The sequence below is a fragment of the Pseudophryne corroboree genome, chromosome 5 (assembly GCF_028390025.1).
Source record: "Pseudophryne corroboree isolate aPseCor3 chromosome 5, aPseCor3.hap2, whole genome shotgun sequence".
Lineage (NCBI taxonomy): Eukaryota > Metazoa > Chordata > Amphibia > Anura > Myobatrachidae > Pseudophryne > Pseudophryne corroboree.
In genome coordinates, this window is record NC_086448.1 from 635793202 (window position 1) to 635819644 (window position 26443).

A 26443-nucleotide genomic window follows, 5' to 3' on the forward strand; every position below is an offset into this window, starting at 1 on the left:
AGGGCCACATACATGATTTGTACTCCTTTCTGTATTGTAGACAGGAGTAGAAATAGAGTGGGAAAAGACCAAGGAATAATGAGAAGAATGGGGAAAGGGTTAGGGAAAGACTAGAGGAGAATACATACTATTACACACCAGAGTCCACTTAGCGTTATCAACGGAAAATATATTAAAGGCATCTTTTAACATGTTCAGTATATGACGTATATTGAGAGCAAAGCAAAGAAGGTCAATATGGGTGTATGAATTATACATGAACATAACGGTATACATAAATAGAATTATTTCCACGGCTCAGAATTATACACATACATATAGATAGAAAATAGGTATCAGAGTATAGGGGTAAGATGAGACCACTCCACTTAGTCTTACAGTACGTGACTGAATTGTATCAGGCTGGGTCACAATATATGGGTCCCATTTCTTGTAAAAGCGTTGAACACCTTTCTCTAGATCGGAAAAGGTATCCCTTCGATCATAATACCCCTTTTCCACTATGTGGTGTAGTCTCTTCCTGATCTTTTATTTATTGTTAACCAAGCGGAATAAGTATCTTTAAAGAAAAGATTATACAATATATGAGGAGGAATGAGGGTTCTACAAAGATGTAGTAAGACAGCTGGGGCGTAGGATGAAAATAAAATCTCGTCAAGTGAGGTATTTGTGAAATGGTCATAATTTAGTAATCAGTCTGTAATATACTGAAAGAATGCTGCATTCAAAAATGCTTGAATGTTGGAAGGGCCATTCCACCCAGGGTTTTTGGTTGGGTTGAACGGAAACGAGAAATATTAGATTTTTTCGATTGCCATATAAATTTAATAAATGCTTTAGTACATAAGTATAATGTCGACCTTAGATATTGCAATAGTGAGCATCTGTATGCAGTATGAGAGCTTAGGAAGGGTGGTCTTCAGGTTGCCGAATGTCGGGATCCTGGCGCACAGTATACTGGCGCCGGAATCCCGACACCCGTCATACCGACAGATATTCTCCCTCGTGGGGGTCCACGACCCCCCTGGAGGGAGAATAAATAGCGTGGCGAGCGTAGCGCGCCACCGTGCCCGCAGCATGGCAACGCAGAGAGCCCGCAAGGGGCTCATTTGCGCTCGCCATGCTGTCGGTATGCCGGCAGTCGGGCTCCCGGCGCCGGTATGCTGGTCGCCGGGAGCCTGGCCTCCGGCATACCATACTACACCCCTTAAGAAATATCACACTTTTAATCAGAGCAATTCTGCCTAAGCGTGAGAGGGGTAAGTGCATCCAGTTTTGTAATTGGGTTAAAATAGATCAAATGACTGGGGGAAAATTTAGACCACACAGGTTAAGTCTTCGCGGGAATATGTATTCCGAGGTGTATTAGGGAGTTATGGGAGATATAAAATTGCGATAATGCAGGCAGGGAAAGAAGGGCAGCACAAGACTGATATAACATCATCATTTTGGATTTTTGCACATTAATGCGGTATCCTGCAAACAAACTAAACAACCTGATAACTTCCATTATAGCTGGGATGGATATATCTGGGTTGGAGATGAGAAGCATCATATCGTCTGCAAAAAGCGATAGTTTTAATTCTACGGAGCCAAGTTTAATACCGGTATATGCAGAGAGATTACGTAGCGCTATAGCTAAGAGCTCTAGTGCCAGCGCGAATAGCATCGGTGAAAGGGGGCACCCCAGTCTCGTCCCCTGTTTTATAGTAAATGGAGAGGACAAAAATCCATTTGTGAGCACCTGTGCAGAAGGTGAGGTGTACAATGCTCGAAGTAGATTAATATAGATAGGGCGGAAGCCGAGCCTCTGAAGAGTGTCATAGAGGTGTTACCAGGTCAAATGCTTTTTCAGCAACAAGTGATAGTAGAATGCTGGGATCATGTCTCGGGGAGCTCCCAGTGTAAACAACCGCAGTCAAAACTTTACGAATATTCGTTACTGAATGCCTTCCCCGTATATATCCAGATTGAACTGTATGTATTATATTGGTTAGGATCATTTTTATGCGTTCCGCTAAGATTTTAGTAAAAAATTTGTAGTCTGTTGAGTAAAGATACTGGCCTATATGAGGTAGGCAATGCAATATCTCGACCGGGTTTCGGAAGCATTTTAATAAAAGCTGAGCTAAAGTGTAAAGGTGAAGAGTTAGTTTTGACTATGGAGTTATAAAAATTGGTAGGAGAGGATTGAAGTTGAGGGAGAAGGAATTTATAGAACGCAGACATAAGGCCATCTGGGCTAGGCGCCTTCAGGGGTTTAGCTTCTTTAATGACTTTTTCAACGTCTTCTGCAGATATGGGGGCCAGGATAGACTCGCATTGATCTAAAGAAATTTGAGGTAGTGAGAGGTTTTTCCAAAATGTGTCTCTGTTAAGAAGATTAGTTTCCTCCTGAGAATAGATGTCTTGTAGGAAATTTTTAAAAGTGTCGGAGATTAAATCTCCCTATGTTGTCAAGTTTCCTTGAATTGTTTTCAGCGCGTGTACCTCAACGGACTGGCTGTCACCATGGAGCAAATTAGTAAGAAGGCGTCCTGATTTATTACCAAACTTATGAAACGTCCTTTATTAATATATTTATCACACGGCTGCGTAAGAATGTAAACGTGGATATTAGCTGGGAAGGAATGTGCTTGCATTATCTGCTAAGAGTTTGTTACAGTTTGTTGTGCTTTTATTAATAGAGTATTTAAATCCCTTCTATATTTAGAGTCGTATGAAATAATAGCTCCTCTTAAGCATGCTTTGGCTGCCTGCCAGAATAGATTGGGGTCATCTGAGTGTATGGCATTATTAGCTGCATAGTCCACCCGAGCAACTTTTAACTTGTCTTTAAATTTTTGAGGATTCGCTAATGAGGTGCGAAAACGCCAATGTTTGTATGAACCTATATTACTAAAATTTTGTAATGAGACCCACATTGGGGCGTGATCAGAAACCAATATGGGATCAATGCCTGTGTCTAATACCTGTGCAGCTAATGTGGAAGATAGTAGTAAATAATCCGAGTGGGAGAATGATAAATGGGAAGACGAAAAAAATGTATAGTCTCTATCCGTGGGATGATGGCCTCTCCATATATCCATTAGAGAAAGTTGATCGCAGATATATTTTTGATGCCTACCTTATGTGTTCGGACAGATACATGTCTTGAAGATTTCCTATTAAGCATGTTAGAAGCTAATAAATTAAAATCGCCACCCAGGATTATATGAGAGTGTGCATGCGGGTGAATATAGATATTACCAATAATATATCTGTGACCAGCTAATATGACATCCAATATAACAAATTGCCCTTCCGGGTCTGTTGTAGTATGATGGATCTCATCCGGCAAAATCTTTACAAGCCAGGATAGCTACGTCTCTGGATTTGGAGGAATATGAAGCGGATGCAAGAACTTTATGGTGGAGCATGTTAAGATTGGCATGTTCTGTATCAGTTAAGTGTGTTTCCTGTAACAGGGAAATACCAGCCTTAGCTTTGTTGAGGGACATCAAAATACGCTTCCTCTTAATAGGAGAATGTGCACCCTTGACATTCCAAGAGCGTATCTTAAGGACAATCATACAGTAAATGTTCAGAAAAAAAGAGTACATGCTATGTGTACATATCTACTAGTGCAATAGTATGTGATGGAGCGGTGGAGGTTGGGTGAAAAAGAAAAGGAAAGAGAGAGAATAAAGACATTATAGCAATAGAAAACGGGAGGGTATAACCTCCCTAGTGTACTTGATGACAATGATACACTTTGTGAAGAAGAAAAAAAATGCGCTAACAAAACATCACTTACATAACAGGAAATATATTTAGAAAACAGATTCACACTGTTACGCACACCAGTGCTAACAGGAGTATACCGGTGTATGAACAGAGAGGGAAGCGAAGCAAACGAACTCACAGACAGTATAACATAACATACACAGGAGGTGATGGAATAACTAATAAACACAAAGTGAACGGAGAAGCCCAAAGGCTCAGGAATTGGGTGTCTCCCTAGTGTCAGGAATGCTCAGATGGAATAGAGCGGACAATGAAGCGATGTGTAGTGATTTAACATGTGGAGCACCTGAAATGATGTTGCTAAGAGCAACAGAAAAAACCCCAAAGGGTTACCAACGGGTGTGGGAATAAACTCCTTGGTCAGAGATAGAAATATAGACACAAGGAGAGTATCCACAATCCTAACCCCCACTTGCAGGGCACAGGTTCAGCTTACTGCCACTAAACTGACACCTGGACGCCCTGCACAGTGAGGGAGGATTAAGCAAGCAGGTCTGAGAGTACAGCCGCAAACCTGCTGGGTTCACAGAATAGCAAAAGAACCCCAGCAGGTCAAACAACTGACTCCAGTCTTACTGCTAGGTCCGGATTGGCAGAATGAAGTACCGAATCCCAAGGCCTATTCGCAGTAAGCAACAAGAAAATACAAAGTCACACAGTACTAGCTAGCTCTCTGGAACTGACTAACAAACAAAGATTCAGCAGCATTTGCCTAGCCTGAGAGGATGGTTTATATAGCAGGTGCTGTCCACGCCCCACTCAGACCTCACAGACTGTGAGCACAAAACCAGCGCCGGATTCCCTGCCGTGCACAGAGCCTGTAACCACTACACAGTAAAAACCCGGACCGGAGTATCAGCTGCGCTCAGGTTACTTCGCTAACACTTGCCTCCCGGTTGCCATGGCGACGTGGCAGCACAAAGCAGGAGATCCTAACAGTACCCCCCTCTGACGAGGGGTCAAAGAACCCCTACCACCGGGTTTATCGGGGAACTGCGAGAAGAAAGAGCGTATCAGTCTGGGGGCATGAAGATCACAACTGCGCACCCACGACCGCTCCTCCGGGCCATACCCCTTCCAGTGCACCAAAAATGACAGCCGACCCCGAACCATCTTGGAGTCCAGAACCCTTTCAACCACAAACTCCCTCTGACCCCGTATCAGAAGAGGAGAAGGTCTTCCACTGGAAGAAGGATTACTAACCGCCAGTTTTAAAAGGGAACAATGAAATGTTTTATTGATACCCAATGAACGGGGCAGATCTAACTGAAATGCCACCGGATTGATAACCCTGGTGATCTTATAAGGGCCGATGAACCGGGGGCCAAACTTATGAGATGGCTGTCTCAACTTCAAATTCTTGGTGGACAACCAGACGAAGTCTCCTAATTTGAAGCTGCAGGGTCTTCTCCGCTTATCAAAACCCCTTTTGGTCACTAATGACACAGACACAAGGGCTTTCTTCACTTTCCTCCAAATACCCCTAAGGACCGAAACAACAGAGGGAACCACCAGACGTGGAATCCAGGGGGTCAAAAGAATTGGCCTTAGGATGATGCCCATACACACAAAGGAAGGGAGAGATCCCTGTAGCAGAGTGAGCCGCGTTGTTATAGGCAAACTCCGCCATGGACAGATGAGCAACCCAGTCAGTATGACACTTGGAGACATAACACCTGAGGAACTGCTCCAAGGACTGGTTCACCCTCTCAGTCTGCCCATTAGACTGTGGATGGTAGCCTGACGACAAGCTCACAGAAATCTGGAGATCAGAACAAAATGCCCTCCAGAATTTGGCCACAAACTGGGATCCACGGTCAGAGACCACATCAAGTGGCAACCCGTGGAGGCGCACAACATGCTGCATAAATAACTCAGACAGGCGTCTGGCCAATGGCAACCTAACCAGTGGAACGAAATGCGCCATCTTCGAAAACCTGTCAACGACAACCCAAATGGCTGTCATCCCCGAGGATTTGGGCAAGTCCACCACAAAATCCATGGAAATGTGGGTCCATGGCTTAGACGGAATAGAGAGTGGATGTAATGGGCCGACAGGAACCCCTCTAGGAGTTTTATTTCGGGCACAAACGTCACATGCCCGAACCCACTGATCCACATCCCTAGCCACCGAGGGCCACCACACCGCCCTAGACAGCAACTCCCGAGTTCTGGCAATACCCGGATGCCCTGCCGACCTCTTGGCATGGAATTCCAGGGACACTCGCTGTCTTAACCTAGGAGGCACAAACAAGAGACCTACCGGAAGGTCTGGAGGAGCCTGCTCCTGTGCTCTAAGGACTAATGACAAGAGGTCCTGGGTAATGCCCACTTTAATACATGATGGGGACACAATGGGCAATGGCTCCTCGGTGGTCTCTTGAACTGGAGCAAAACTCTGCGAGAGCGCATCAGCCTTGATGTTTTTTGACCCAGGGCGATATGTTATCAAAAAATTAAAGCGAGCAAAAAACAAAGCCCATCGTGCCTGCCTGGCATTGAGCCGCTTCGCTGACTCTAAATATGCCAGATTCTTATGGTCGGTGAGAATTGAGACCACAAACTTAGCCCCCTCAAGCCAGTGTCTCCACTCCCCGAGTGCATCCTTTATAGCCAACAATTCCCGGTTACCCACATCATAATTCATCTCGGCAGACGAAAATTTACGGGAAAAGTAAGCACAGGGATGAAGGCGATTATCAGACACCCCCATCTGAGAGAGCACTGCCCCAATACCTATCTCAGAGGCATCCACTTCTACCACAAAAGGACGCTCTGGATCTGGGTGTCGCAGCACCTTGGCCGAGACAAATGCCCTTTTGAAACGGGCAAAGGCCGCTTTGGCCTCACAAGACCAGTGAGCAACATCCGCCCCTTTCTTAGTGAGTGCCACCAAGGGGGCCACTATAGACGAAAATCCAGCGATAAACCGTCTATAAAAATTTGCAAAGCCCAGAAAACGCTGAAGCGCCTTCAAACTAGTGGGCTGCACCCAATCCAGGACTGCCTGTACCTTAGAACCCTCCATTTGGAAACCTTCTGGGGAGATAATATACCCTAGAAATGCGATTTGCTGGACTTCAAACTCGCACTTCTCCAGCTTCGCCCCAAGCTGGTGGTCTCTGAGTTTCTGGAGGACTAAGCGTACATGCTTCCGATGTTCCTCCAGGGAATGAGAGAAGATTAGGATGTCATCTAGATAAACAACTAAGAATCTATCCAAATATTCCCTGAGCACATCGTTCATGAATTCCTGGAAGACTGCCGGGGCATTAGAGAGCCCAAAAGGCATCACCAAATATTCATAATGCCCTGAGTGGGTATTAAAGGCAGTCTTCCATTCATCCCCCTCTCTTATTCGGATTAGATTGTAAGCACCGCGTAGGTCAATCTTAGAAAAAATGGTGGCAGTACGAAGCTGGTCAAACAAAACCGAAATGAGAGGCAGTGGGTACGAGTTTTTAATCGTGATACGGTTCAATTCCCTGAAGTCGATGCAGGGTCGCAACGAACCGTCCTTTTTACCCACGAAAAAGAACCCCGACCCAACTGGGGACTGTGAGGGTCTGATAAATCCCTTAGCCAAGTTCTCCTGAATGTACTCTGCCATAGCCTGAGTCTCAGGACGTGACAGGGAGTACAACCTGCTCTTGGGAAGCTTAGCATCCGGCAACAAATCAATGGCACAGTCATAGGGGCGATGGGGAGGTAGTACCTCCGCAACTTTTTTGGAGAACACATCCGCAAAATCTGCATAACATCCTGGCAATCCTGGCAAACTTAGCTGCGAGAGCCTGACTGGAAGGCTCAAGCAACTCCTGAAACAATCACTATCCCAACTAAGAATCTCCCCAGAGACCCAGTCAAATTGAGGGTTATGGGCCCTTAACCAGGGTAACCCCAAAACCAATGGGGCAAAAGAACAGACAGTCACATAAAAAGACAATTTTTCAGAGTGTGTGGCTCCAATAAACAAAGGAATTTGGCTGGTGCAGGAGGTAATTTTACCCTGGGACAATGGTTCCCCGTTTAACCCACAGATCTCAATCTCTGATGCCAAAGGTACTGAGGGAACAGAGTGTTCCAGGGCGAATTGACGGTCCATGAAAACCCCATCGGCCCCACTGTCAACAAAGGCCTCAGTCTTGACAGTTTGACCGAGGATCTCCAAAGTCACCGGAATGAGAAAAGTCTTTTTAGGAAATTCTGACTTCTGGCCTGACAGGATATTTCCCATCACCCTCAGGCCCTGAAGTTTTCCGGTTTTTCTGGGCATGATACTACAACATGACCTTTATTCCCACAGTACAAACACAAACCCTGCTGTCTCCTCCGCGTCTTCTCACGCGAGGAGAGGCGGGTAGCCCCAATCTGCATAGGCTCCTCGGAATATTCCTCAGAGTCTGAGGTTCCCTTGGGAAAAAAGGAAACTGCGGTCTCCCTTTCAAGCCTACGCTCTCTCAGCCGTCTATCCACCCGGATGGATAACTGCATGTGCTGATCTAAGCTATCAGGCGAGGGATATTGTACCAGTTGGTCCTTTATCTGGTCAGAAAGGCCCCTTCGGTACTGGTTTCTCAGGGCTGGGTCATTCCACTGGGTATCATGAGCCAACCTCCGAAACTCCGTACTATAATCCTCAGCTGGCCGTCGCCCTTGCTTAAGAACCGTAATCTGAGCCTCGGCTGAAGCCATCTTGTCAGAGTCATCATACAAAATGCCCAGTGCCGTAAAAAAAACATCAACACTTTTAAGCGACGGACAGCCAGGCTGTAACCCATATGCCCAGACCTGTGGGTCTCCTTGTAGCAAGGAAATCACCATGCCCACCCGCTGAATCTCCGACCCAGAAGACTGGGGCCTAAGCCTGAAATATAGCTTACAGCTCTCCTTGAAACAAAAGAACTGCGAGCGATCTCCAGAAAAACGATCCGGGAGATTTACTTTCGGCTCCTTAACCCCTGAACTTGCCGCTGCTGCTGCGGGAGCTCCGCTAGCGGCCTGCGGGGTGTTCATTTTAATGGACATCTCATTAAATTGTCGAGTCAGGACCTGCACCTGATCGACCACCTGTTGCAAAGTATTTTGAGGGGTATGCTCCATATTCCCACAAAATTTCAACAGGAGTAGGGCTGCTGAATATGTTACGCACACCAGTGCTAACAGGAGTATACCGGTGTATGAACAGAGAGGGAAGCGAAGCAAACAAACTCACAGACAGTATAACATAACATACACAGGAGGTGATGGAATAACTAATAAACACAAAGTGAACGGAGAAGCCCAAAGGCTCAGGAATTGGGTGTATCCCTAGTGTCAGGAATGCTCAGATGGAATAGAGCGGACAATGAAGCGATGTGTAGTGATTTAACATGTGGAGCACCTGAAATGATGTTGCTAAGAGCAACAGAAAAAACCCCAAAGGGTTACCAACGGGTGTGGGAATAAACTCCTTGGTCAGAGATAGAAATATTGACACAAGGAGAGTATCCACAATCCTAACCCCCACTTGCAGGGCACAGGTTCAGCTTACTGCCACTAAACTGACACCTGGACGCCCTGCACAGTGAGGGAGGATTAAGTAAATACAAAGTCACACAGTACTAGCTAACTCTCTGGAACTGACTAACAAACAAAGATTCAGCAGCATTTGCCTAGCCTGAGAGGATGGTTTATATAGCAGGTGCTATCCACGCCCCACTCAGACCTCACAGACTGTGAGCACAAAACCAGCGCCGGATTCCCTGCCGTGCACAGAGCCTGTAACCACTACACAGTAAAAACCCGGACCGGAGTATCAGCTGCGCTCAGGTTACTTCGCTAACACTTGCCTCCCGGTTGCCATGGCGACGTGGCAGCACAGAGCAGGAGATCCTAACACACACATACCTGTTAAATATGGCAAGGCAAAATTTGAACGTAAATATATGCAAAACATCCTAATGAAACTTAGATCAAAGTTATGTACAGGATAGATACTCATATCTAGGGTAATATTTGGAATGGGACATGGGAAATCCCAATACTTAGCCAGAATCGCCTGCACCTCTGTGTTCATCCGAAGCAGAGTGGTCCATCTCATCGTCAATGAGAAAGTCCTGGGCATCAGCAGGTTAAAGATTTTCTTTCAAGTCTTTGCCATCATATATCTGTAGACAAGTAGGGAAGAGTAGAGCAAACTTTCGATGGGCCCTTGCAAGTTTTGAGCAGATGGTGGCCATTTCCCGCCGGGTTCTGGCTACCTCTGCAGAGTAGTCTTGAAACCTCAATAAGGTGAGTTCATGCCATTTTATCCGTCCAGCCCGAAGGGCAGCCGACCATAGGATCATCTTTTGGTGAAAATTGAGACAACGGGAGATCACTGCTCGTGGTCTAGAATCTAAACCCTCTCGAAATGGACCAAGTCGATGTGCCCTTTCCATTTCGAAGTTACCTAATTCGGCAGTGACACCCAACGCTTCAGGTAGATCTTTTTAGTGCTGCTTCAATTTAAAGAGCGAGGAGATCCGGAGCGCACTACAGTGCACTGGATGCTGCTTGTAACTAATGGCAAGTCCTATTAACAACATAAATAAAAAGCATAAAAACATAGAATTTGACGGCAGATAAGAACAACTTGGCCTATGTAGTCTGCTCTAAACACATGCACACGCTTACACACTAGGGTTAATTTTTATTTTTTGTTGTGAGTCAATTAACCTACCAGTATATTTTTGGATTGTGGGAGGAAACCGGAGTACCCAGAGGAAACCCATGCAAGCACGGGGAGAATATACAAACTCCACAGAGTTAGGGCCATGGTGAGAATCGAACCTATTACATTATCGAGAATCAAACCCATAAACATTACACCATCCGGACTCCCCTTTGGGACTCGATCACTATATGGGAGGCCGCTTATACCCTGTAATAATGGAATTCCTAAAATTAATATTAATTGGTGACCATACAGTACCTTTACTCGGTGAAACATTGCTGAATTGCTGTATTTGAACACATCCTGAGATCCTCTTTAACCCTACCTATATACTATTGGAAATTAAATTTATGCTATTTTATTGTAGTAACAATATGTTTGATGTTTGAGATATGTTGTATATTTTTGTGTATGTTTTAGTTAATATTTATTACTCTGGGAAGCCTGGTGTGTTATATCAGACACATATATACTGTACTTATTGGTAAGTAAAGCCTCTTTCACATCTCCAATGCCGGATCCCACTCGTGAATTGGAAACGGGTCCTTCCCGGGTGGGATCCGGCATTGGAGCCTCAGCGTTTCCCGACCCGGCAACATGCCGGGCCGGTTGCCATAACGGCAGGGGCGGCGCTGGGAGATGAGCTCATCTCCGCGCCACCTCTCCCTATGTAGTAAACGGGTCGACCTGGGAACCCGTTTACACTGCCACTGACCTGGTATTCAACCCAGGAATAACCCTTCTTATAACCCGGGTTGAATTACCGGGTCATGCGACCCAGGAATTCTCCAAGGCCCCTTTCACATCGCACAGTAACCCGTGTCGACCCGGCAGTATGCCGGGTCGATATCGGGTTATTTTTGTGATGTTAAAGGGGGTATTATTTACAACTGATTAACCCAGTGGATGGTTCTGTTTCCCTGTTCTAAATAAGCACTTGGAACGCGTTTGTCCACTAGCAGCATATGTCCTACTGAGCGCCAGGAGTTGTAGTGAAGTGGTTATCCATTGTTCCTTTAGTTTCATTTTCTTTATAGTAGGTATTCTATAGAGATGAACACTGGAGGTGCCTGAATATGTTTTGCTGCAAGATGCAACATTACAAAATGAAGGTGTGTCCCATATTGATAGCTTGTGTTAGTATTTTAGTGTAGAAATGGGAAAGTGATTCCAGTAGTCTGTATACAGAGTAACAACATAATCTGGTATCTGCATTGACATACAGATCCCAAGGCACATGCAGAGAAACATGTTGCTTAGCATTAAGTCCATATGTCTCCGGAGAGCTTCAACAGCCACTAGCACAGCCTGGGAAGGTCATCAAGATTCATATTTAAACCCTACAGCTTGTTTAAAACCTTTTACATGTTTGATGTGAAGTTGAGAGCATTGAACACTTGTTAAAATGTGTATATGGCCATACAAATGCATAAAAACACGTTTCTTAGACTTTATAAACATGCACTGAACATGTACAAGCCTTTACGCTGCAGTCTGTACATTTTCAGTAGTTCCTACTATGGGGTATATGCAATTGGCGGCGAATCGTGGCAATTTTTCGCCCGTTTTTTACTTCGACACAATTCGACAGTCGAATTCCGGCAGGTGGGTGCCGGAATTCTACATATTCAATAAAAAACGGATTCGACAGTCCCGCTGTCGAAAAACGGCCGATTTGACGGATTTTGATTAGATTTTAAAAAATGTAAAAAAAAACGGGAAAAAACCCGAAAAAAAATTGCGTGGGGTCCCCCCTCCTAAGCATAACCAGCCTCTGGCTCTTCGAGCCGGTCCTGGTTCTAAAAATCCGGGGGGAAAAACTGACAGGGGATCTCCCGTATTTTTAAAATCAGCACCGGGCTCTGCGCCTGGTGCTGGTGCAAAAAATACGGGGGACAAAAAGAGTAGGGGTCCCCCGTATTTTTTACACCAGCATCGGGCTCCACTAGCTGGGTAGATATTGCCACAGCCGGGGGTCACTTTTATACAGCGCCCTGCGGCCGTGGCATTAAATACGCAACTAGTCACCCCTGGCCGGGGTACCCTGGAGGAGTGGGGACCCCTTCAATCAAGGGGTCCCCCCCCTCCAGCCACCCAAGGACCAGGGGTGAAGCCCGAGGCTGTCCCCCCCCATCCAAGGGCTGCGGATGGGGGGCTGATAGCCTTTTGAAAATGAAAGAATATTGTTTTTTCCAGTAGTACTACAAGTCCCAGCAAGCCTCCCCCGCAAGCTGGTACTTGAAGAACCACAAGTACCAGTATGCGGGGAGAAAGGCCCCGCTGGTACCTGTAGTTCTACTGGGAAAAAAATACCCAAATAAAAACAGGACTCAGACACCGTGAAAGTAAAAGTTTATTTCATACATGCCGACACATACATACTTACCTATGTTGACCCGCCGACTGCCACGTCTCCAATGTCGCCGACGATCCGGGGTACCTGTGAATAAAATTATACTCACCTGATCCAGTGTCCTGGTCTTTTATTATAATCCACGTACTTGGCAAAAAAAAAAAAACGAACACCCGGACCAGGCGGACTGAAAGGGGTCCCATGTTTACACATGGGACCCCTTTCCCCGAATGCAGAGACCCCCCGTGACTCCGGTATAAAAGTGACCCCCGGCTGTTATCTGTCCAGCTAGTGGAGCCCGGTGCTGGTGTAAAAAATACGGGGGACCCCTACGCTTTTTGTCCCCCGTATTTTTTTTGCACCAGCACCAGGCGCAGAGCCCGGTGCTGGTTTTAAAAATACGGGGGATCCCCTGTCAGTTTTCCCCCCGGATTTTTAGAACCAGGACCGGCTGGAAGAGCCCGAGGCTGGTTATGCTTAGGAGGGGGGACCCCACGCATTTTTTTTCAGATTTTTACCATTCCATTAAAAAAATAAAATAAAATAAAAATAATATTTTTTAAAATATATAAATAATACTTGTGCCTCCAAAATAGACAAACCAAGTATCTAATCCCTTCTAATATAAATAGATATGCTATTACCAATAAATAAAAACACAAAATAAAAACATGTTTTTAAAATTTTTCTATTAGATTTCGCCAGCAAAGTGTGGCGGATTGAAAATGACGAATTTACTGTCTAAAAGCACTGTTGTCGAATTTACAATCTAAAATTGAATATACTTTTGTCGAATTGCCGCATTTGTACCATTGCAGAAATGTCGAATTTGACAAATGTCGAATTTCAAAAAGTCGAATTTGGAAAGTCCGTTTTTTTGACGAAAAGTACTGAATTGCATTGTCGAATATTTTTTTTGGGCGAAAATGTCCCGTTTTTCGACATTTTCGGGAATTCGACCGCAATTGCATATACCCCTATAACTAACAATACTGTTGCAGCAGTTTCTTTTCATCGCGCCTTTAACTTCTCAATGCTAAATGTGTAATTAATCTGCTTCTGAAAACTACAAACAAATGTGAGCACCACCTTAGAAAATAATGTGCAAAGCACAGTGTGGGCTCCGTCATTTAATCCAAACATAAAATACAAAAGTGTAACCATGCATACGCCATCTATATAAATCAACAATGTAACATATATTACACATATATAAAAATGGACATTGTTAAGAATACAAATAAAAGAGGTTTGAGAAATTAAAAAAAATACTTATTTGTAATATAGATGTGTCTTCATATACAGTATCTAGCATCAATGCGCCTTGCAGTGAAAGATGCATGGTGTGAGTGAACCGATAGGTCCAGTGCAACTCTGTTAACTTTGGGTGTGTTTTTCTTTTTGCCAAAATTGCATCTTAGTAGCAACACAATGTGACTGGGATGCATTGAGAGACTGTGCTGATTAATTTGATATGCAACACTTGTATATTATGTGTGACTGAGTCTGTATACAACACACAATGGAACTTGGTAAAAAAAAAAACCAGCTGCTGCATCACAGCACTTCATATGCAAATGCAGAGACTCAGTCGCACACAAACATATACAAGTGTCTCCTGGTGCATCCTATTCGCACCTTGGTATGACTAAGACGCAATTTCAGCCATAAAAACGCCCAAAGCTAGCAGAGTATCATGGGATGTGGAATGCCAAGAGGGACTGTTCGTTGTGACTTACAATTACATTGGATATAATGTGATGTGTGTATGTATTTTATATAATATTTATCCAGATGTGTTCTCATTCCTGCGATCACGCCAAACATCTTCTTGCGATAGTGCAACACACACGCACCAAGTTGTCCACATGTTGTAAATGAAAATGTGATTAATGAGTCAGAGAACCTTATTCCATTGCTCCATGGTCCAGTTCTGACACTCATGTGCCCAGTGTATGTGCTTTCAGCAGACAGAGGTCAGCATGGGCACTCTGACTGGTCTGCAGCTACTGTACATTTCCCCATACATAGCAAGCTGCAATGTTCTGACCTCTCACTATCATAGCCTTCGTCATATTTTTTGCCATTTTGTGCTACAGTAGCTCTAAGACTTTGCTCCCCTCTACAATTAATGAGTCTTGAGCGCCCATGACCCAGTCACCGGTTCACCGGTTGTCCTTGCTTGGACCACTTTTGATAGGTACTAACCCTTGCATACTGGGTACACCCCACAAGATCTGCGGTTTTGGAGATGCTCTGAGGCTGTCATCTAGCCAATTTGGCCCTTGTCAAAGTCGCTCAGATCCTAACTCCTGCCCATCCTTCCTGCTGCCAACACATCAACTTCAAGAACGGAGTATTCACTTGCTGCATAAATGTATCTCACCCTTGACAGGTGCCATTGTATCGAGATAAAAATCAACGTTATTCATTTTACCGGTCAATGGTTTTAATGTTCTCATCTGTTTATCGGTCATACCCCTTTTCCACCACACACTCGGGTCGGACCTCTGTGTTTGAACACTGTTCCAACTTGGCTCCGACCACGTTTACACAGCATTCCTACCGGGTTATTCCTGGTTTGGACCCGTTTACACTGCACCCATGTGCAGTGTTTCTGTTCTGCCGGCGCTTGTAGATGGCATCATCTCCAAGCGTTGCTGATCAGCTCTCTATAGGCTTTAAATGGGACCTGGGTCACCCTGTTACACTGAACCTAGGCTATTTATTTGGACCCATTTCCACTGAACCTCATCCCGAGTTGACCCCGGCAATTATCCGGGTTATTGCGGTAATGGAAAAGGGGTATAAGTGGCTCCTAGGTAGCTAACCATTGCATTAATGTATAAAATGAAGAGTTTTTATCTGGTTATGCAGATATGTAATACCATTAGTAAATTTGTTAATGATGCATTTAAAATGTTTCTGTTTAGGAAAAACTTCAATAATTTATAAGAAAATCATAATTTTCTCAAATTCATGATTTATGGTACAAAGATTCCACATATACACAATCCAACATGACTATACCACAGACAGAGTCACTGCAAAAAATATACTGTATCTTCTACTTGTGTGATGTTGGCTAAAGAACATTTGTTTCTCTTCTCAGAACAAGTTTGCCCTCCCCCATGTTTTCCAGAAATGATTTCAGTATTTGGAGTATTTTAAGAAAATGCATTGGAATGGTAAGCAAATACTTTTCTGCTTTATATTCACATAAATCCAATGAAACTAACCATTTGTCTTATCTCCATAAAGCGTACACATGTAGTACAGGTATTAGTATTATTAGTCAGTCAGTCAGGGATGCAAGTAGGCATGTGTGGGTCACATAGTGAAATTAAAGCTTCATGTACAGCCAGAACCAAATAAGATCCCATGGGACCCTGGCCATTATACCAGCTTGGGATCCCCTCCTCTGATCCATACCCTACTATTTACTTATCCTACGTACATAAGGAAAGCTCTGTACATACAATAGACTCTATGGGGGGAATTCAAGTGTTTGAAAAGTCGGTTGGGTGTCTGTTTTTTCCTGTCTATTAGATAGGGAAAAAAAGACACCCAACTGACTTTTCAAACATTTGAATTTTCCCCTATGATACAAGCACCAAATTATACACACGCAGGGTTCAAGCCGTTTCCTCCATGAAAATGCCCCTATCAAGTATCCATATAATGTGGACATAATTTGTCCCCCAGCATCTTATTGTCCAATTAATTTCTCCCGTTCAGTTCAATTGTATCCTACATCTTAATTATTTTCTCAGTGCACACTCACACCTCATTAATTTCTACTCCAACCCCTTCAGTTTGTTTCTGCTCCTGCGCATGCTAAACACAGAATTATCTGCAGGACCTAAATGAATAGTTAATATATTTTGTGCTAGCCTGAAGGGATTTTGCATCTCCTAAACTGGAGCGTAGAGGAGAAATGACTAGTTAGAAGTGAACCCTAAACTTAAAAAACAAAATTCAACAAAAATGAAATTTATTCAGAAAATAGTGTTATAACAACATACTAACAAACTAACATGTACTAAAAAATGTAAATGTGGAGCAAACTGACATACATACAGGGAGGGTTTCACAGAGAGAGATACGGAGATTGTTAGATATAGTGAAGCACGCATGTAAAGAGAGGATCACATATAGAGGCACACACATACAGTGAGGTTCACATATAGACACACATACATACACACATACAGGGAGGGTCACCTATAGAGACACAAACAGCAAGTGTCACTACAGTAATATACACATACAAGGAGGGTCACATACTAACAAACATACTGTATGAGGGTCACAATATAGACACATACATACAGGGAGGGCCACGTACAGAGATGAACATACAAGGAAGGTCACCGATATATACACACACATATATGTAGGGTAACAGAGAGAGATACACACATAATGTGTGGGTCTCTATAGAGAGATGCACATGCAGTGAGGGTCAAGAATTTAGAGACGCACGTCTATGGAGGGCCAAAAATAGACACACACCTACATGTAGTCTCATATAAATAGATGCACACACACGTAGGGAGGGTCAAATATAGAGATACACATGCAGAGAGGGTCATATACTGTATAGTCTCCCTTCATACAGGGAGAGTCGTATATAGAGACACACACATAGGGAAGATCACATATAGCCACACATATGAAGGGGTCACAGACAGATTGGGGCAGAACAATGCTTTTCCAGGTAGTCTGCTCTTTAATTTCCCTCACCTTACTCTGGTAACACCAGCAACCCCCTCCTCCATCCTGCTGGGCCCTGGACTGCCAGAGCCAGTGTAGACCCTCTACTCGGGTTAGAAGAGCATGTGTGGAGCTTCTCCAATCAGGGTGCACACGCACTCCTCTGACCCTGGGAGTCTCACCATAGAGGAGTATGAAGGATCTACTGCTCTGTATGTGATATATCCCCTACCATTACCTCTTCCCTAATGCAGTTCTCCCTAAATCATGCTAATCCTGTTTCTATTAAAAAAGATTTTTTATATATATATATATATATATACATATATATATATATATATATACAACAATAGATTAATCGCGCTGATTCCAAAAGCCATCAATTTAAAAGCATTTGTTCATGCTCCTGATACGTTCTTTTTATGATCGTTGTCTGCTGCAGCCTCCTCCAGATAAAGCCGCATCACAGGCTTATTGTTGCACATGTGAAAAAAACAGATGAGGAGCGCGAGGTGTAAATATAAGGTTGTAAGCACTTATTTAATAATAGTATACATATACATACATCTCAGTTAAGATAATGCAGCTTAGAGGATCGACATTAGCGCCCCCGGATAGCACCAATCCAGAAACTGCCGGCCGCCGCTCATCAACCGATCTCGGCTCGGGACCACACACAGTCAGGTCAGCACAGATGACGTAGATGCGGCCAGTGTTTTGTTGCCACGCCAACTTCGGGATGCAGCTACATGGTAAAGGGTCACACATGTGCACTGCGGCTGTGCGCATGAGCAGACCCTCTGGATGCAGCCACCGCATACTGACAAACGGCTGCGTCCGGGTCTGAATAAGACCCAGTAACACTGGATGGGGCTTTGAAGATGGAGACAGACCCTGCCTGCTACTTTATTACTGCCCATACTACATAGCTGGTATTTCTTTATTTCTGTTACGTCCTAGAGGATGCTGGGGACTCCGTAAGGACCATGGGGTATAGACGGCCTCCGCAGGAGACATGGGCACCTATAAAGAACTTTTAGTATGGGTGTGCACTGGCTCCTCCCTCTATGCCCCTCCTCCAGACCTCCGTTAGATCTTGTGCCCAGAGGAGATAGGGTGCATTACAGGGAGCTCTCCTGAGTTTTCTGTTTAAAAGAATTTTGTTAGGTTTTTTATTTTCAGGGAGCACTGCTGGCAACAGACTCCCTGCATCGTGGGACTGAGGAGAGAGAAGCAGACCTACTTAAATGATAGGATCTGCTTCTTAGGCTACTGGACACACCTAGCTCCAGAGGGAGTCAAAACACAGGTCTCACCCTGGGGTTCGTCCCGGAGCCGCGCCGCCATCCTCCTCGCAGAGCCGGAAGATAGAAGCCGGGTGAGTGTGAGAAGAAGAGAAGACTGCAAGGTGGCAGAAGACTTCAGATCTTCATGAGGTAAGCGCTACGCGCCATTGCTCCCACACAACACACACAGGCACAGATGGGTGCAGGGGGGGCGCCCTGGGCAGCAATTAACCTCGTTTTTGGCACAAATATATATATTAGGCTGCGGAAGCAGAAAATAGACGATCCCCCACGCCATTTTTATGAAATTGAAGCGGGACCGAAGCCCGCCGCTGGAGGGGGCGGAGCTTGTTCCCTCAGCACTAACCAGCGCCATTTTCTCCACAGAAGCTGCAGAGAACGCTGGCTCCCCGGACTCTCCCCTGCTGAACGCATCAGAGGGCTGAAAAAAAGAGGAGGGGGGGCACATTTCAAGCGCAGTGAGTGGGAATAACATTGGCATTATATATAAAAACGCTATCTGGATTTTCCAGTGTCAGTTGGGCGCTGGGTGTGTGCTGGCATTCTCTCTCTCTGTCTCTCCAAAGGGCCTGGTTGGGGAATTGTCCCCGTATAGTTATATCCCTGTGTGTGTGGGGGGTCGGTACGTGCGTGTCGGCATGTCTGAAGCGGAAGGCTTATCAAAGGAGGAGATGAGTGGTGTGTCCCCGTCGGTAGTGCCGACTCAGGAATGGATGGATATGTGGCATATGTTATATGCAAGTGTAGCGTCATTGCATAAGAGGCTAGACAAAGCAGAATCCAGGGAGACATCAGGGGGTCAATCCACGGATTGGACCGACTCACAGGGCCCGTCAGGGTCTCTAAAGCGTCCCTTGCCACAAATTGTGGATACAGATACCGACACGGACTCTGATTCCAGTGTCGACTATGATGATGCTAGATTGCACCCTAGGGTGGCAAAAACTATTCAGTATATGATTATTGCAATAAAAGATGTTTTGCATATCACAGACGACCCCTCTGTTCCCGACACGAGGGTGCGCATGTATAAGGAAAAGAAACCTGTGGTCAACTTTCCTCCATCTCATGAACTTAATGAGTTATTTGAAAAAGCTTGGGAATCTCCAGATAAGAGACTGCAGATTCCCAAAAGGGTTCTTATGGTGTACCCTTTCCCTACACAGGACAGGGCACGTTGGGACTCTTCGCCCATAGTGGACAAGGCTCTAACACGCCTGTCCAAGAAGGTGGCGCTGCCGTCTCCAGATACAGCGGCCCTCAAGGACCCTGCGGACCACAGGCAGGAGACTACATTAAAGTCTATTTATACACATACTGGTACTTTACTTAGACCGGCAATTGCGTCGGCATGGGTATGTAGTGCAGTTGCAGCTTGGACAGATACCCTGTCAGCTGACCTTGATACCCTAGATAGGGATACTATGTTGCTAACTTTAGCACATATTAAAGACGCAGTCTTATATATGAGAGACGCTCAAAGAGACATTGGATTGTTGGGTTCCAGAGCCAATGCCATGGCTATTTCAGCGAGACGATCCTTATGGACCCGCCAATGGACGGGTGATGCGGATTCAAAAAAGCATATGGAGGTTTTACCCTATAAGGGTGATGTGTTGTTTGGGGATGGGCTCGCGGACCTGGTTTCCACAGCTACCGCAGGTAAATCTACCTTTTTACCTTTTGTTCCCCAACAGCAAAAGAGAACTCCAAAGTATCAGATGCAGTCCTTTCGGTCGCAAAAGCCCAGAAGAGGTCGGGGCTGCTCCTTCCTTGCCAGAGGTAAGGGTAGAGGGAAAAGAACACCTGCCGCGGCGGGTTCCCAGGAACAGAAGTCCTCCCCGGCTTCTACAAAATCCACCGCATGACGCTGGGGCTCCCCTGCGGGAGTCCGCACCGGTGGGGGCACGCCTTCGACTCTTCAGCCAGGTCTGGGTTCGTCAGACGTAGATCCTTGGGCAATGGAGATAGTTTCCCAAGGCTACAAGCTGGAATTCGAAGAGGTGCCCCCACGCCGATTTTTCAAGTCGGCCTTACCAGCTTCTACCCCAGAGCGGGAAGTAGTGTTAGCTGCAATTCAAACACTGTGTCAACAGCAAGTGATTATCGGGAAAAGGGTACTATTCGACCCTCTTGTGGTCCCGAAGCCGGATGGTTCGGTCAGGCCCATTTTAAATCTAAAATCCCTAAATCTGTACTTGAAACGTTTCAAATTCAAGATGGAATCACTCAGAGCTGTAATAGCCAGCCTGGAAGGGGTGGATTTTATGGTGTCACTGGACATAAAATATGCTTACCTTCATGTCCCCATATATCCCGCTCATCAGGAGTGCCTGAGATTCGCGGTACAGGATTCTCAAGTCCAGTTTCAGACGTTGCCGTTTGGGCTTTCAACGGCCCCGAGGATTTTCACCAAGATAATGGCGGAGATGATGGTGATCCTGCGCAGGCAAGGAGTCGCATTTCCCCATACTTGGACGATCTCCTGATATAGGCGAGATCCAAAGATCAATTACTGAAGAACGTGTCTCTCTCTCTGAGAGTGCTCCAGCAACACGGTTGGATTCTCAATCTGCCAAAGTCACAGTTGGTTCCAACAACTCGACTATCGCTCCTAGGCATGATACTAGACACGGAACGAAAGAAGGTTTTTCTCCCATTGGAAAAAGCCCAGGACCTCCAGAACATGGTCAGAGACCTGCTAAAGCCAAAAAGAGTGTCAGTTCATCAATGCACTCGAGTTCTGGGGAAAATGGTGGCAGCCTACGAGGCCATTCCCTTCGGCAGGTTCCATGCGAGGACGTTTCAATGGGACCTTCTGGACAAGTGGTCCGGGTCCCATCTACAAATGCATCAGAAAATAACACTGTCCCCCAGGGCCAAGGTGTCTCTCCTATGGTGGCTGCAAAGTGCTCACCTTCTAGAGGGTTGCAGGTTCGGCATTCAGGACTGGGTTCTGGTGACCACGGACGCGAGCCTCCGAGGATGGGGAGCAGTCACCCAAGGAAGAAACTTGCAAGAACTATGGTCAAGCCAGGAGTTCTGTCTGCACATCAACGTGCTGGAATTAAGGGCCATATACAACGGCCTTCGACAAGCGGAGGGTTTTCTTCGCAACATACCGGTTCGGATTCAATCAGACAATGTCACAGCCGTGGCTCATGTGAACCGCCAAGGCGGGACAAGGAGCAGAGTCGCAATGGCGGAAGCCACCAGGATTCTTCGCTGGGCGGAAAATCATGTAAGCGTTCTGTCAGCTGTCTTCATTCCGGGAGTGGACAACTGGGAAGCAGACTTCCTCAGCAGACACGATCTCCATCCAGGAGTCTCTGGGGAGTTCCTCAAATAGACATGATGGCGTCACGCCTCAACAAGAAGCTTCGGAGGTACTGTGCCAGGTCCCGGGACCCTCAGGCAATAGCTGTAGACGCTCTAGTAACGCCATGGGTGTTCCAGTCAGTCTATGTGTTTCCTCCTCTGCCTCTCATCACAAAGGTGTTGAGGATCATAAGGCTGAAAAGAGTACAGACAAAACTCATTGTTCCAGACTGGCTTTGAAGTGCCTGGTACTCAGAACTCCAGGAGATGCTCGCAGAAGATCCTTGGCCTATTCCACTAAGGGAGGACCTGTTACAGCAGGGACCCTGCACCTTCCAAGACTTACCGCGGTTACGTTTGACGGCATGGCGGTTGAACGCCGGATCCTAGCTGAGAAGGGTATTCCGGAGGAGGTCATACCTACTCTAATAAAGGCTAGGAAGGAGGTGACGGCGAAACATTATCACTGTATCTGGAGGAAGTATGTATCTTGGTGTGAAGCCAAAAATGCTCCTACAGAAGATTTCCACCTGGGCCTTTTTCTCCACTTTCTACAGACAGGAGTGGATATGGGCCTGAAGTTAGGCTCTGTTAAGGTACAGATTTCGGCCTTATCGATATTCTTTCAGAAGGAATTGGCTTCTCTTCCAGAAGTCCAGACTTTTGTAAAGGGAGTGCTACACATCCAGCCTCCTTTTGTGGCCCCAGTGGCGCCATGGGACCTGAACGTGGTGTTACAGTTCCTTAAGTCACACTGGTTTGAACCCCTTAAAACGGTTGAGTTGAAATTTCTCACTTGGAAGGTGGTCATGTTATTGGCCTTCGCTTCGGCAAGGCGGGTGTCTGAATTGGCGGCATTGTCTCACATGAGCCCCTACTTGATTTTTCATGTGGATAGAGCAGAATTGAGGACTCGTCCTCATTTTTTACCTAAGGCGGTGTCTTCATTTCATATGAACCAACCTATCGTGGTGCCTGTGGCTCAGAGTGGCTTGGAGGATTCCATGTCCCTGGATGTAGTCAGGGCCTTAAAGATTTATGTAGCCAGGACGGCTAGAATTAGGAAAATAGAGGCTCTGTTTGTCCTGTATGCAGCCAACAAGATTGGCGCGCCTGCTTCAAAGCAGACTATTGCTCGCTGCATCTGTAACACGATTCAGCAGGCTTATGTTACGGCTGGATTGACGTTACCACATTCAGTAAAGGCCCATTCCACTAGGAAGGTGGGCTCTTCTTGGGCGGCTGCCCGAGGCGTCTCAGCATTACAGCTTTGCCGAACGGCGACTTGGTCGGGTTCAAACACTTTTGCTAAATTCTACAAGTTTGATACCCTGGCTGATGAGGACCTAGCATTTGCTCAGTCGGTGCTACAGAGTCATCCGCACTCTCCCGCCCGATTGGGAGCTTTGGTATAAACCCCATGGTCCTTACGGAGTCCCCAGCATCCTCTAGGACGTAAGAGAAAATAAGATTTTAAACCTACCGGTAATTCTTTTTCTCCTAGTCCGTAGAGGATGCTGGGCGCCCGTCCCAGTGCGGAAGATCTGCGAGACTTGTATATAGTTATTGCTTATATAAGGGTTATGTTACAGTTGTAATCGGTCTTGGACCGATGCTGTTGTTTGTTCATACTGTTAACTGGTTTTGGGTATTCCAGGTTATATGGCATGATTGATGTGGGCTGGTATGAATCTTGCCCTTAGATTAACAAAATCCTTTCCTCGTATTGTCCATCTCCTCTGGGCACAGTTCTCTAACTGAGGTCTGGAGGAGGGGCATAGAGGGAGGAGCCAGTGCACACCCATACTAAAAGTTCTTTATAGGTGCCCATGTCTCCTGCGGAGCCCGTCTATACCCCATGGTCCTTACGGAGTCCCCAGCATCCTCTACGGACTAGGAGAAAAAGATTTACCGGTAGGTTTAAAATCTTATTTTCTGTTGCGAGGTACACTGGGCTCCACAAGGATAGACATAGGGGTGCAGAGTAGGATCTTGATCCGAGGCACCAACAGGCTCAAAAGCTTTGACTGTTCCCAAGATGCACAGTGCCGCCTCATCTATAACCCTGCCTCCCTGCACAGGAGCTCAGTTTTGTAGTTGGTGCCGCAGATAGTGTTCGCCGGCCACTCATACTACACCCGTATGTACAGTATAACATCACATTCTGTGACTCCACAGTTCTTCCAGCATTGTTTACGATTTTGTAAAGTGCAATAATCCAGACACTATTCTTTATGAGGTTATAACTGCACTAAGGTGAAAATATATACTGTGATATTGTAATACACTTTATTGTAAGTAGATATTGATGTATTCATGTGTCCAACATGGCACATTAGACCTTATTTTAAAATCAAGGTGTATAAAACATTGGTAATAAAGACTTGGGGGAGGTTGTATTTTAATTACAATGATTTTAAAGTCACTGTCTTCTTTTATCTTCTTCCTTTTTTATAAGTAGGTTTGTGGAACAACATGTCTTGTAAGCCCTGGCTGCAAAAGCATTTTGCTACTTGAAGTTCTGCTAATGCTGCCAGCATACTTAAGCAGTTAATGGCCGCCAGGCCTTGCTCAGAGTTGTTCTACAATCAGCTTTTGTCCCATTGCCCTTTACAAGGAATTGGATTTAATAAATGAATGACTTCTGAAATGTGAGTTACAGTATATATACTGTAGCTTACCAATGTAAAATCCAGCACTACGACATCTAGTGGTCAGTTCTGGGTATTGGGAGTTATTCAGTCGCCAATGCTACAGAGATGTAATCGCATCTCCCTGTTTGCCGTCACAGTGCGCACGCGTAGGACCCGCTATGCCTTCGCAGAGAGATGTGATCGCATCTCAGTTATACAAACGCCTCTGCCTGATTGAGGGCAGACACATTTGCAGGATGGTCAGGGTCGTTGCGAGGGTGGTGATGTGAAAAAGGGGGGGTGCCAGGGATGGTTTTCGGGGCGGTCGCGTGACTGACGTCACACGTGGCTGATGTGACAGACAAAATGGCAACGACCTGACTGCCTTCGCAGCCAGTGGGCTTCCTTATAGTAGCGATGCAATCTCTATTGTATTGCGATCACCCCGCTGGCCACCATTAGCTTGCTGGGCGGCCTTGCTCTGTGCTGGCTCGAGTGATAGCAGGTGAACTTTTGCTATTTTAGCAAAACTGCAACTGCTGCTGAATAGGGTCCATTGTATTTAGAAAAACAAAGTGATGTCTGCAATGTGATGCGTTTCCTGAAAGTGACACAGTGCGTTACAATAATGACATGGTGCATCCATTGTCCATTTCACGCATTGTAATATACATAAATTCTATTTACTATCTTGAAGAGAATAATAATTAAAAGAAAAACATAAAATATTGGTTGTTTGGTGTATTTATTGGGTCTGGGACTCCAGGTCGACAACAAAAAGGTTGACGCACCTCAGGTCGACACCAATTGGTCGACATGGACAAAAGGTCGACAGGAACAAGGTCGACATGGAACAAGGTCGACATGAGTTTGTTTTTTTGGTGTCGTTTTCTTCGTAAAGTGATCGGGAACCCCAATCGCATGCTTCGGGCATGGTGCCTTCGCTCCGCTCCGCTTCGCTCGGCACAGATTACCGTTCCAATTGTAGTCCACGTGGATCGTTAAGTATGAAAAGGTTCCAAAAAAGAAAAAAATTGTGAAAAACGCATGTCTACCTTTTTCCATGTCGACCTTGTTCCTGTCGACCTTAGGTGTGTCGACCTTTTTGTTGTCGACCTGGAGTCCGGATACCGTATTTATTGTGGGTGGTTGAGATTTTCCGTCCATTTCGTGGGCTGAAACATCATTCATGCAGCCTATCAACTCCTTAGGAACTAGTGAGTCACCCAGTTATGAGAGAGAAAGGCTTTGTATCTCTGTAATGTCACTGTTTCTTAGTAAATTGCTGCATTTTCCATTTTATTGGTTCAACCAGTAATATATAATATAGCTGCTGTTATTGTGTGTAAGCAACAGAGACACCTAAAGACTTCATATACATTTTTATCAGCACTTGAATTTTGAGATCTTTATAAGATGTTCATTGATGATTGCGTTGTGAGTTACTGAAAATAGTGAGCCTGTTGCAAAATAGTTCACAGTAAGTAAAACAAAACTACAAGTAACTGGGCAAAACCAAGTTGCACTGCAGTTGGGGGCGGATGTAGCGTGCAGAGTGATTTAGATTTGGGTGGGGTGCGTTCAAACTAAAATCGGAATTGCAGTGTAAAAATAAAGCTGTCAATTATTTGTG

The 26443-nt window shown here is 45.4% G+C and overlaps 1 protein-coding gene across 2 annotated transcripts in view; it reads left to right on the forward strand.

The window, feature by feature from the left end:
* The window catches only part of OSBPL1A (oxysterol binding protein like 1A), a 537997-nt gene that overhangs the window by 454057 nt on the left and 57497 nt on the right, over nt 1–26443 (forward strand). For both annotated transcript variants that reach the window (XM_063923609.1, XM_063923608.1), the window contains one exon: nt 15949–16024. In XM_063923609.1, coding sequence (XP_063779679.1) covers nt 15949–16024 — 76 coding nt within the window. The remainder of the gene's footprint in view (nt 1–15948; nt 16025–26443) is intronic.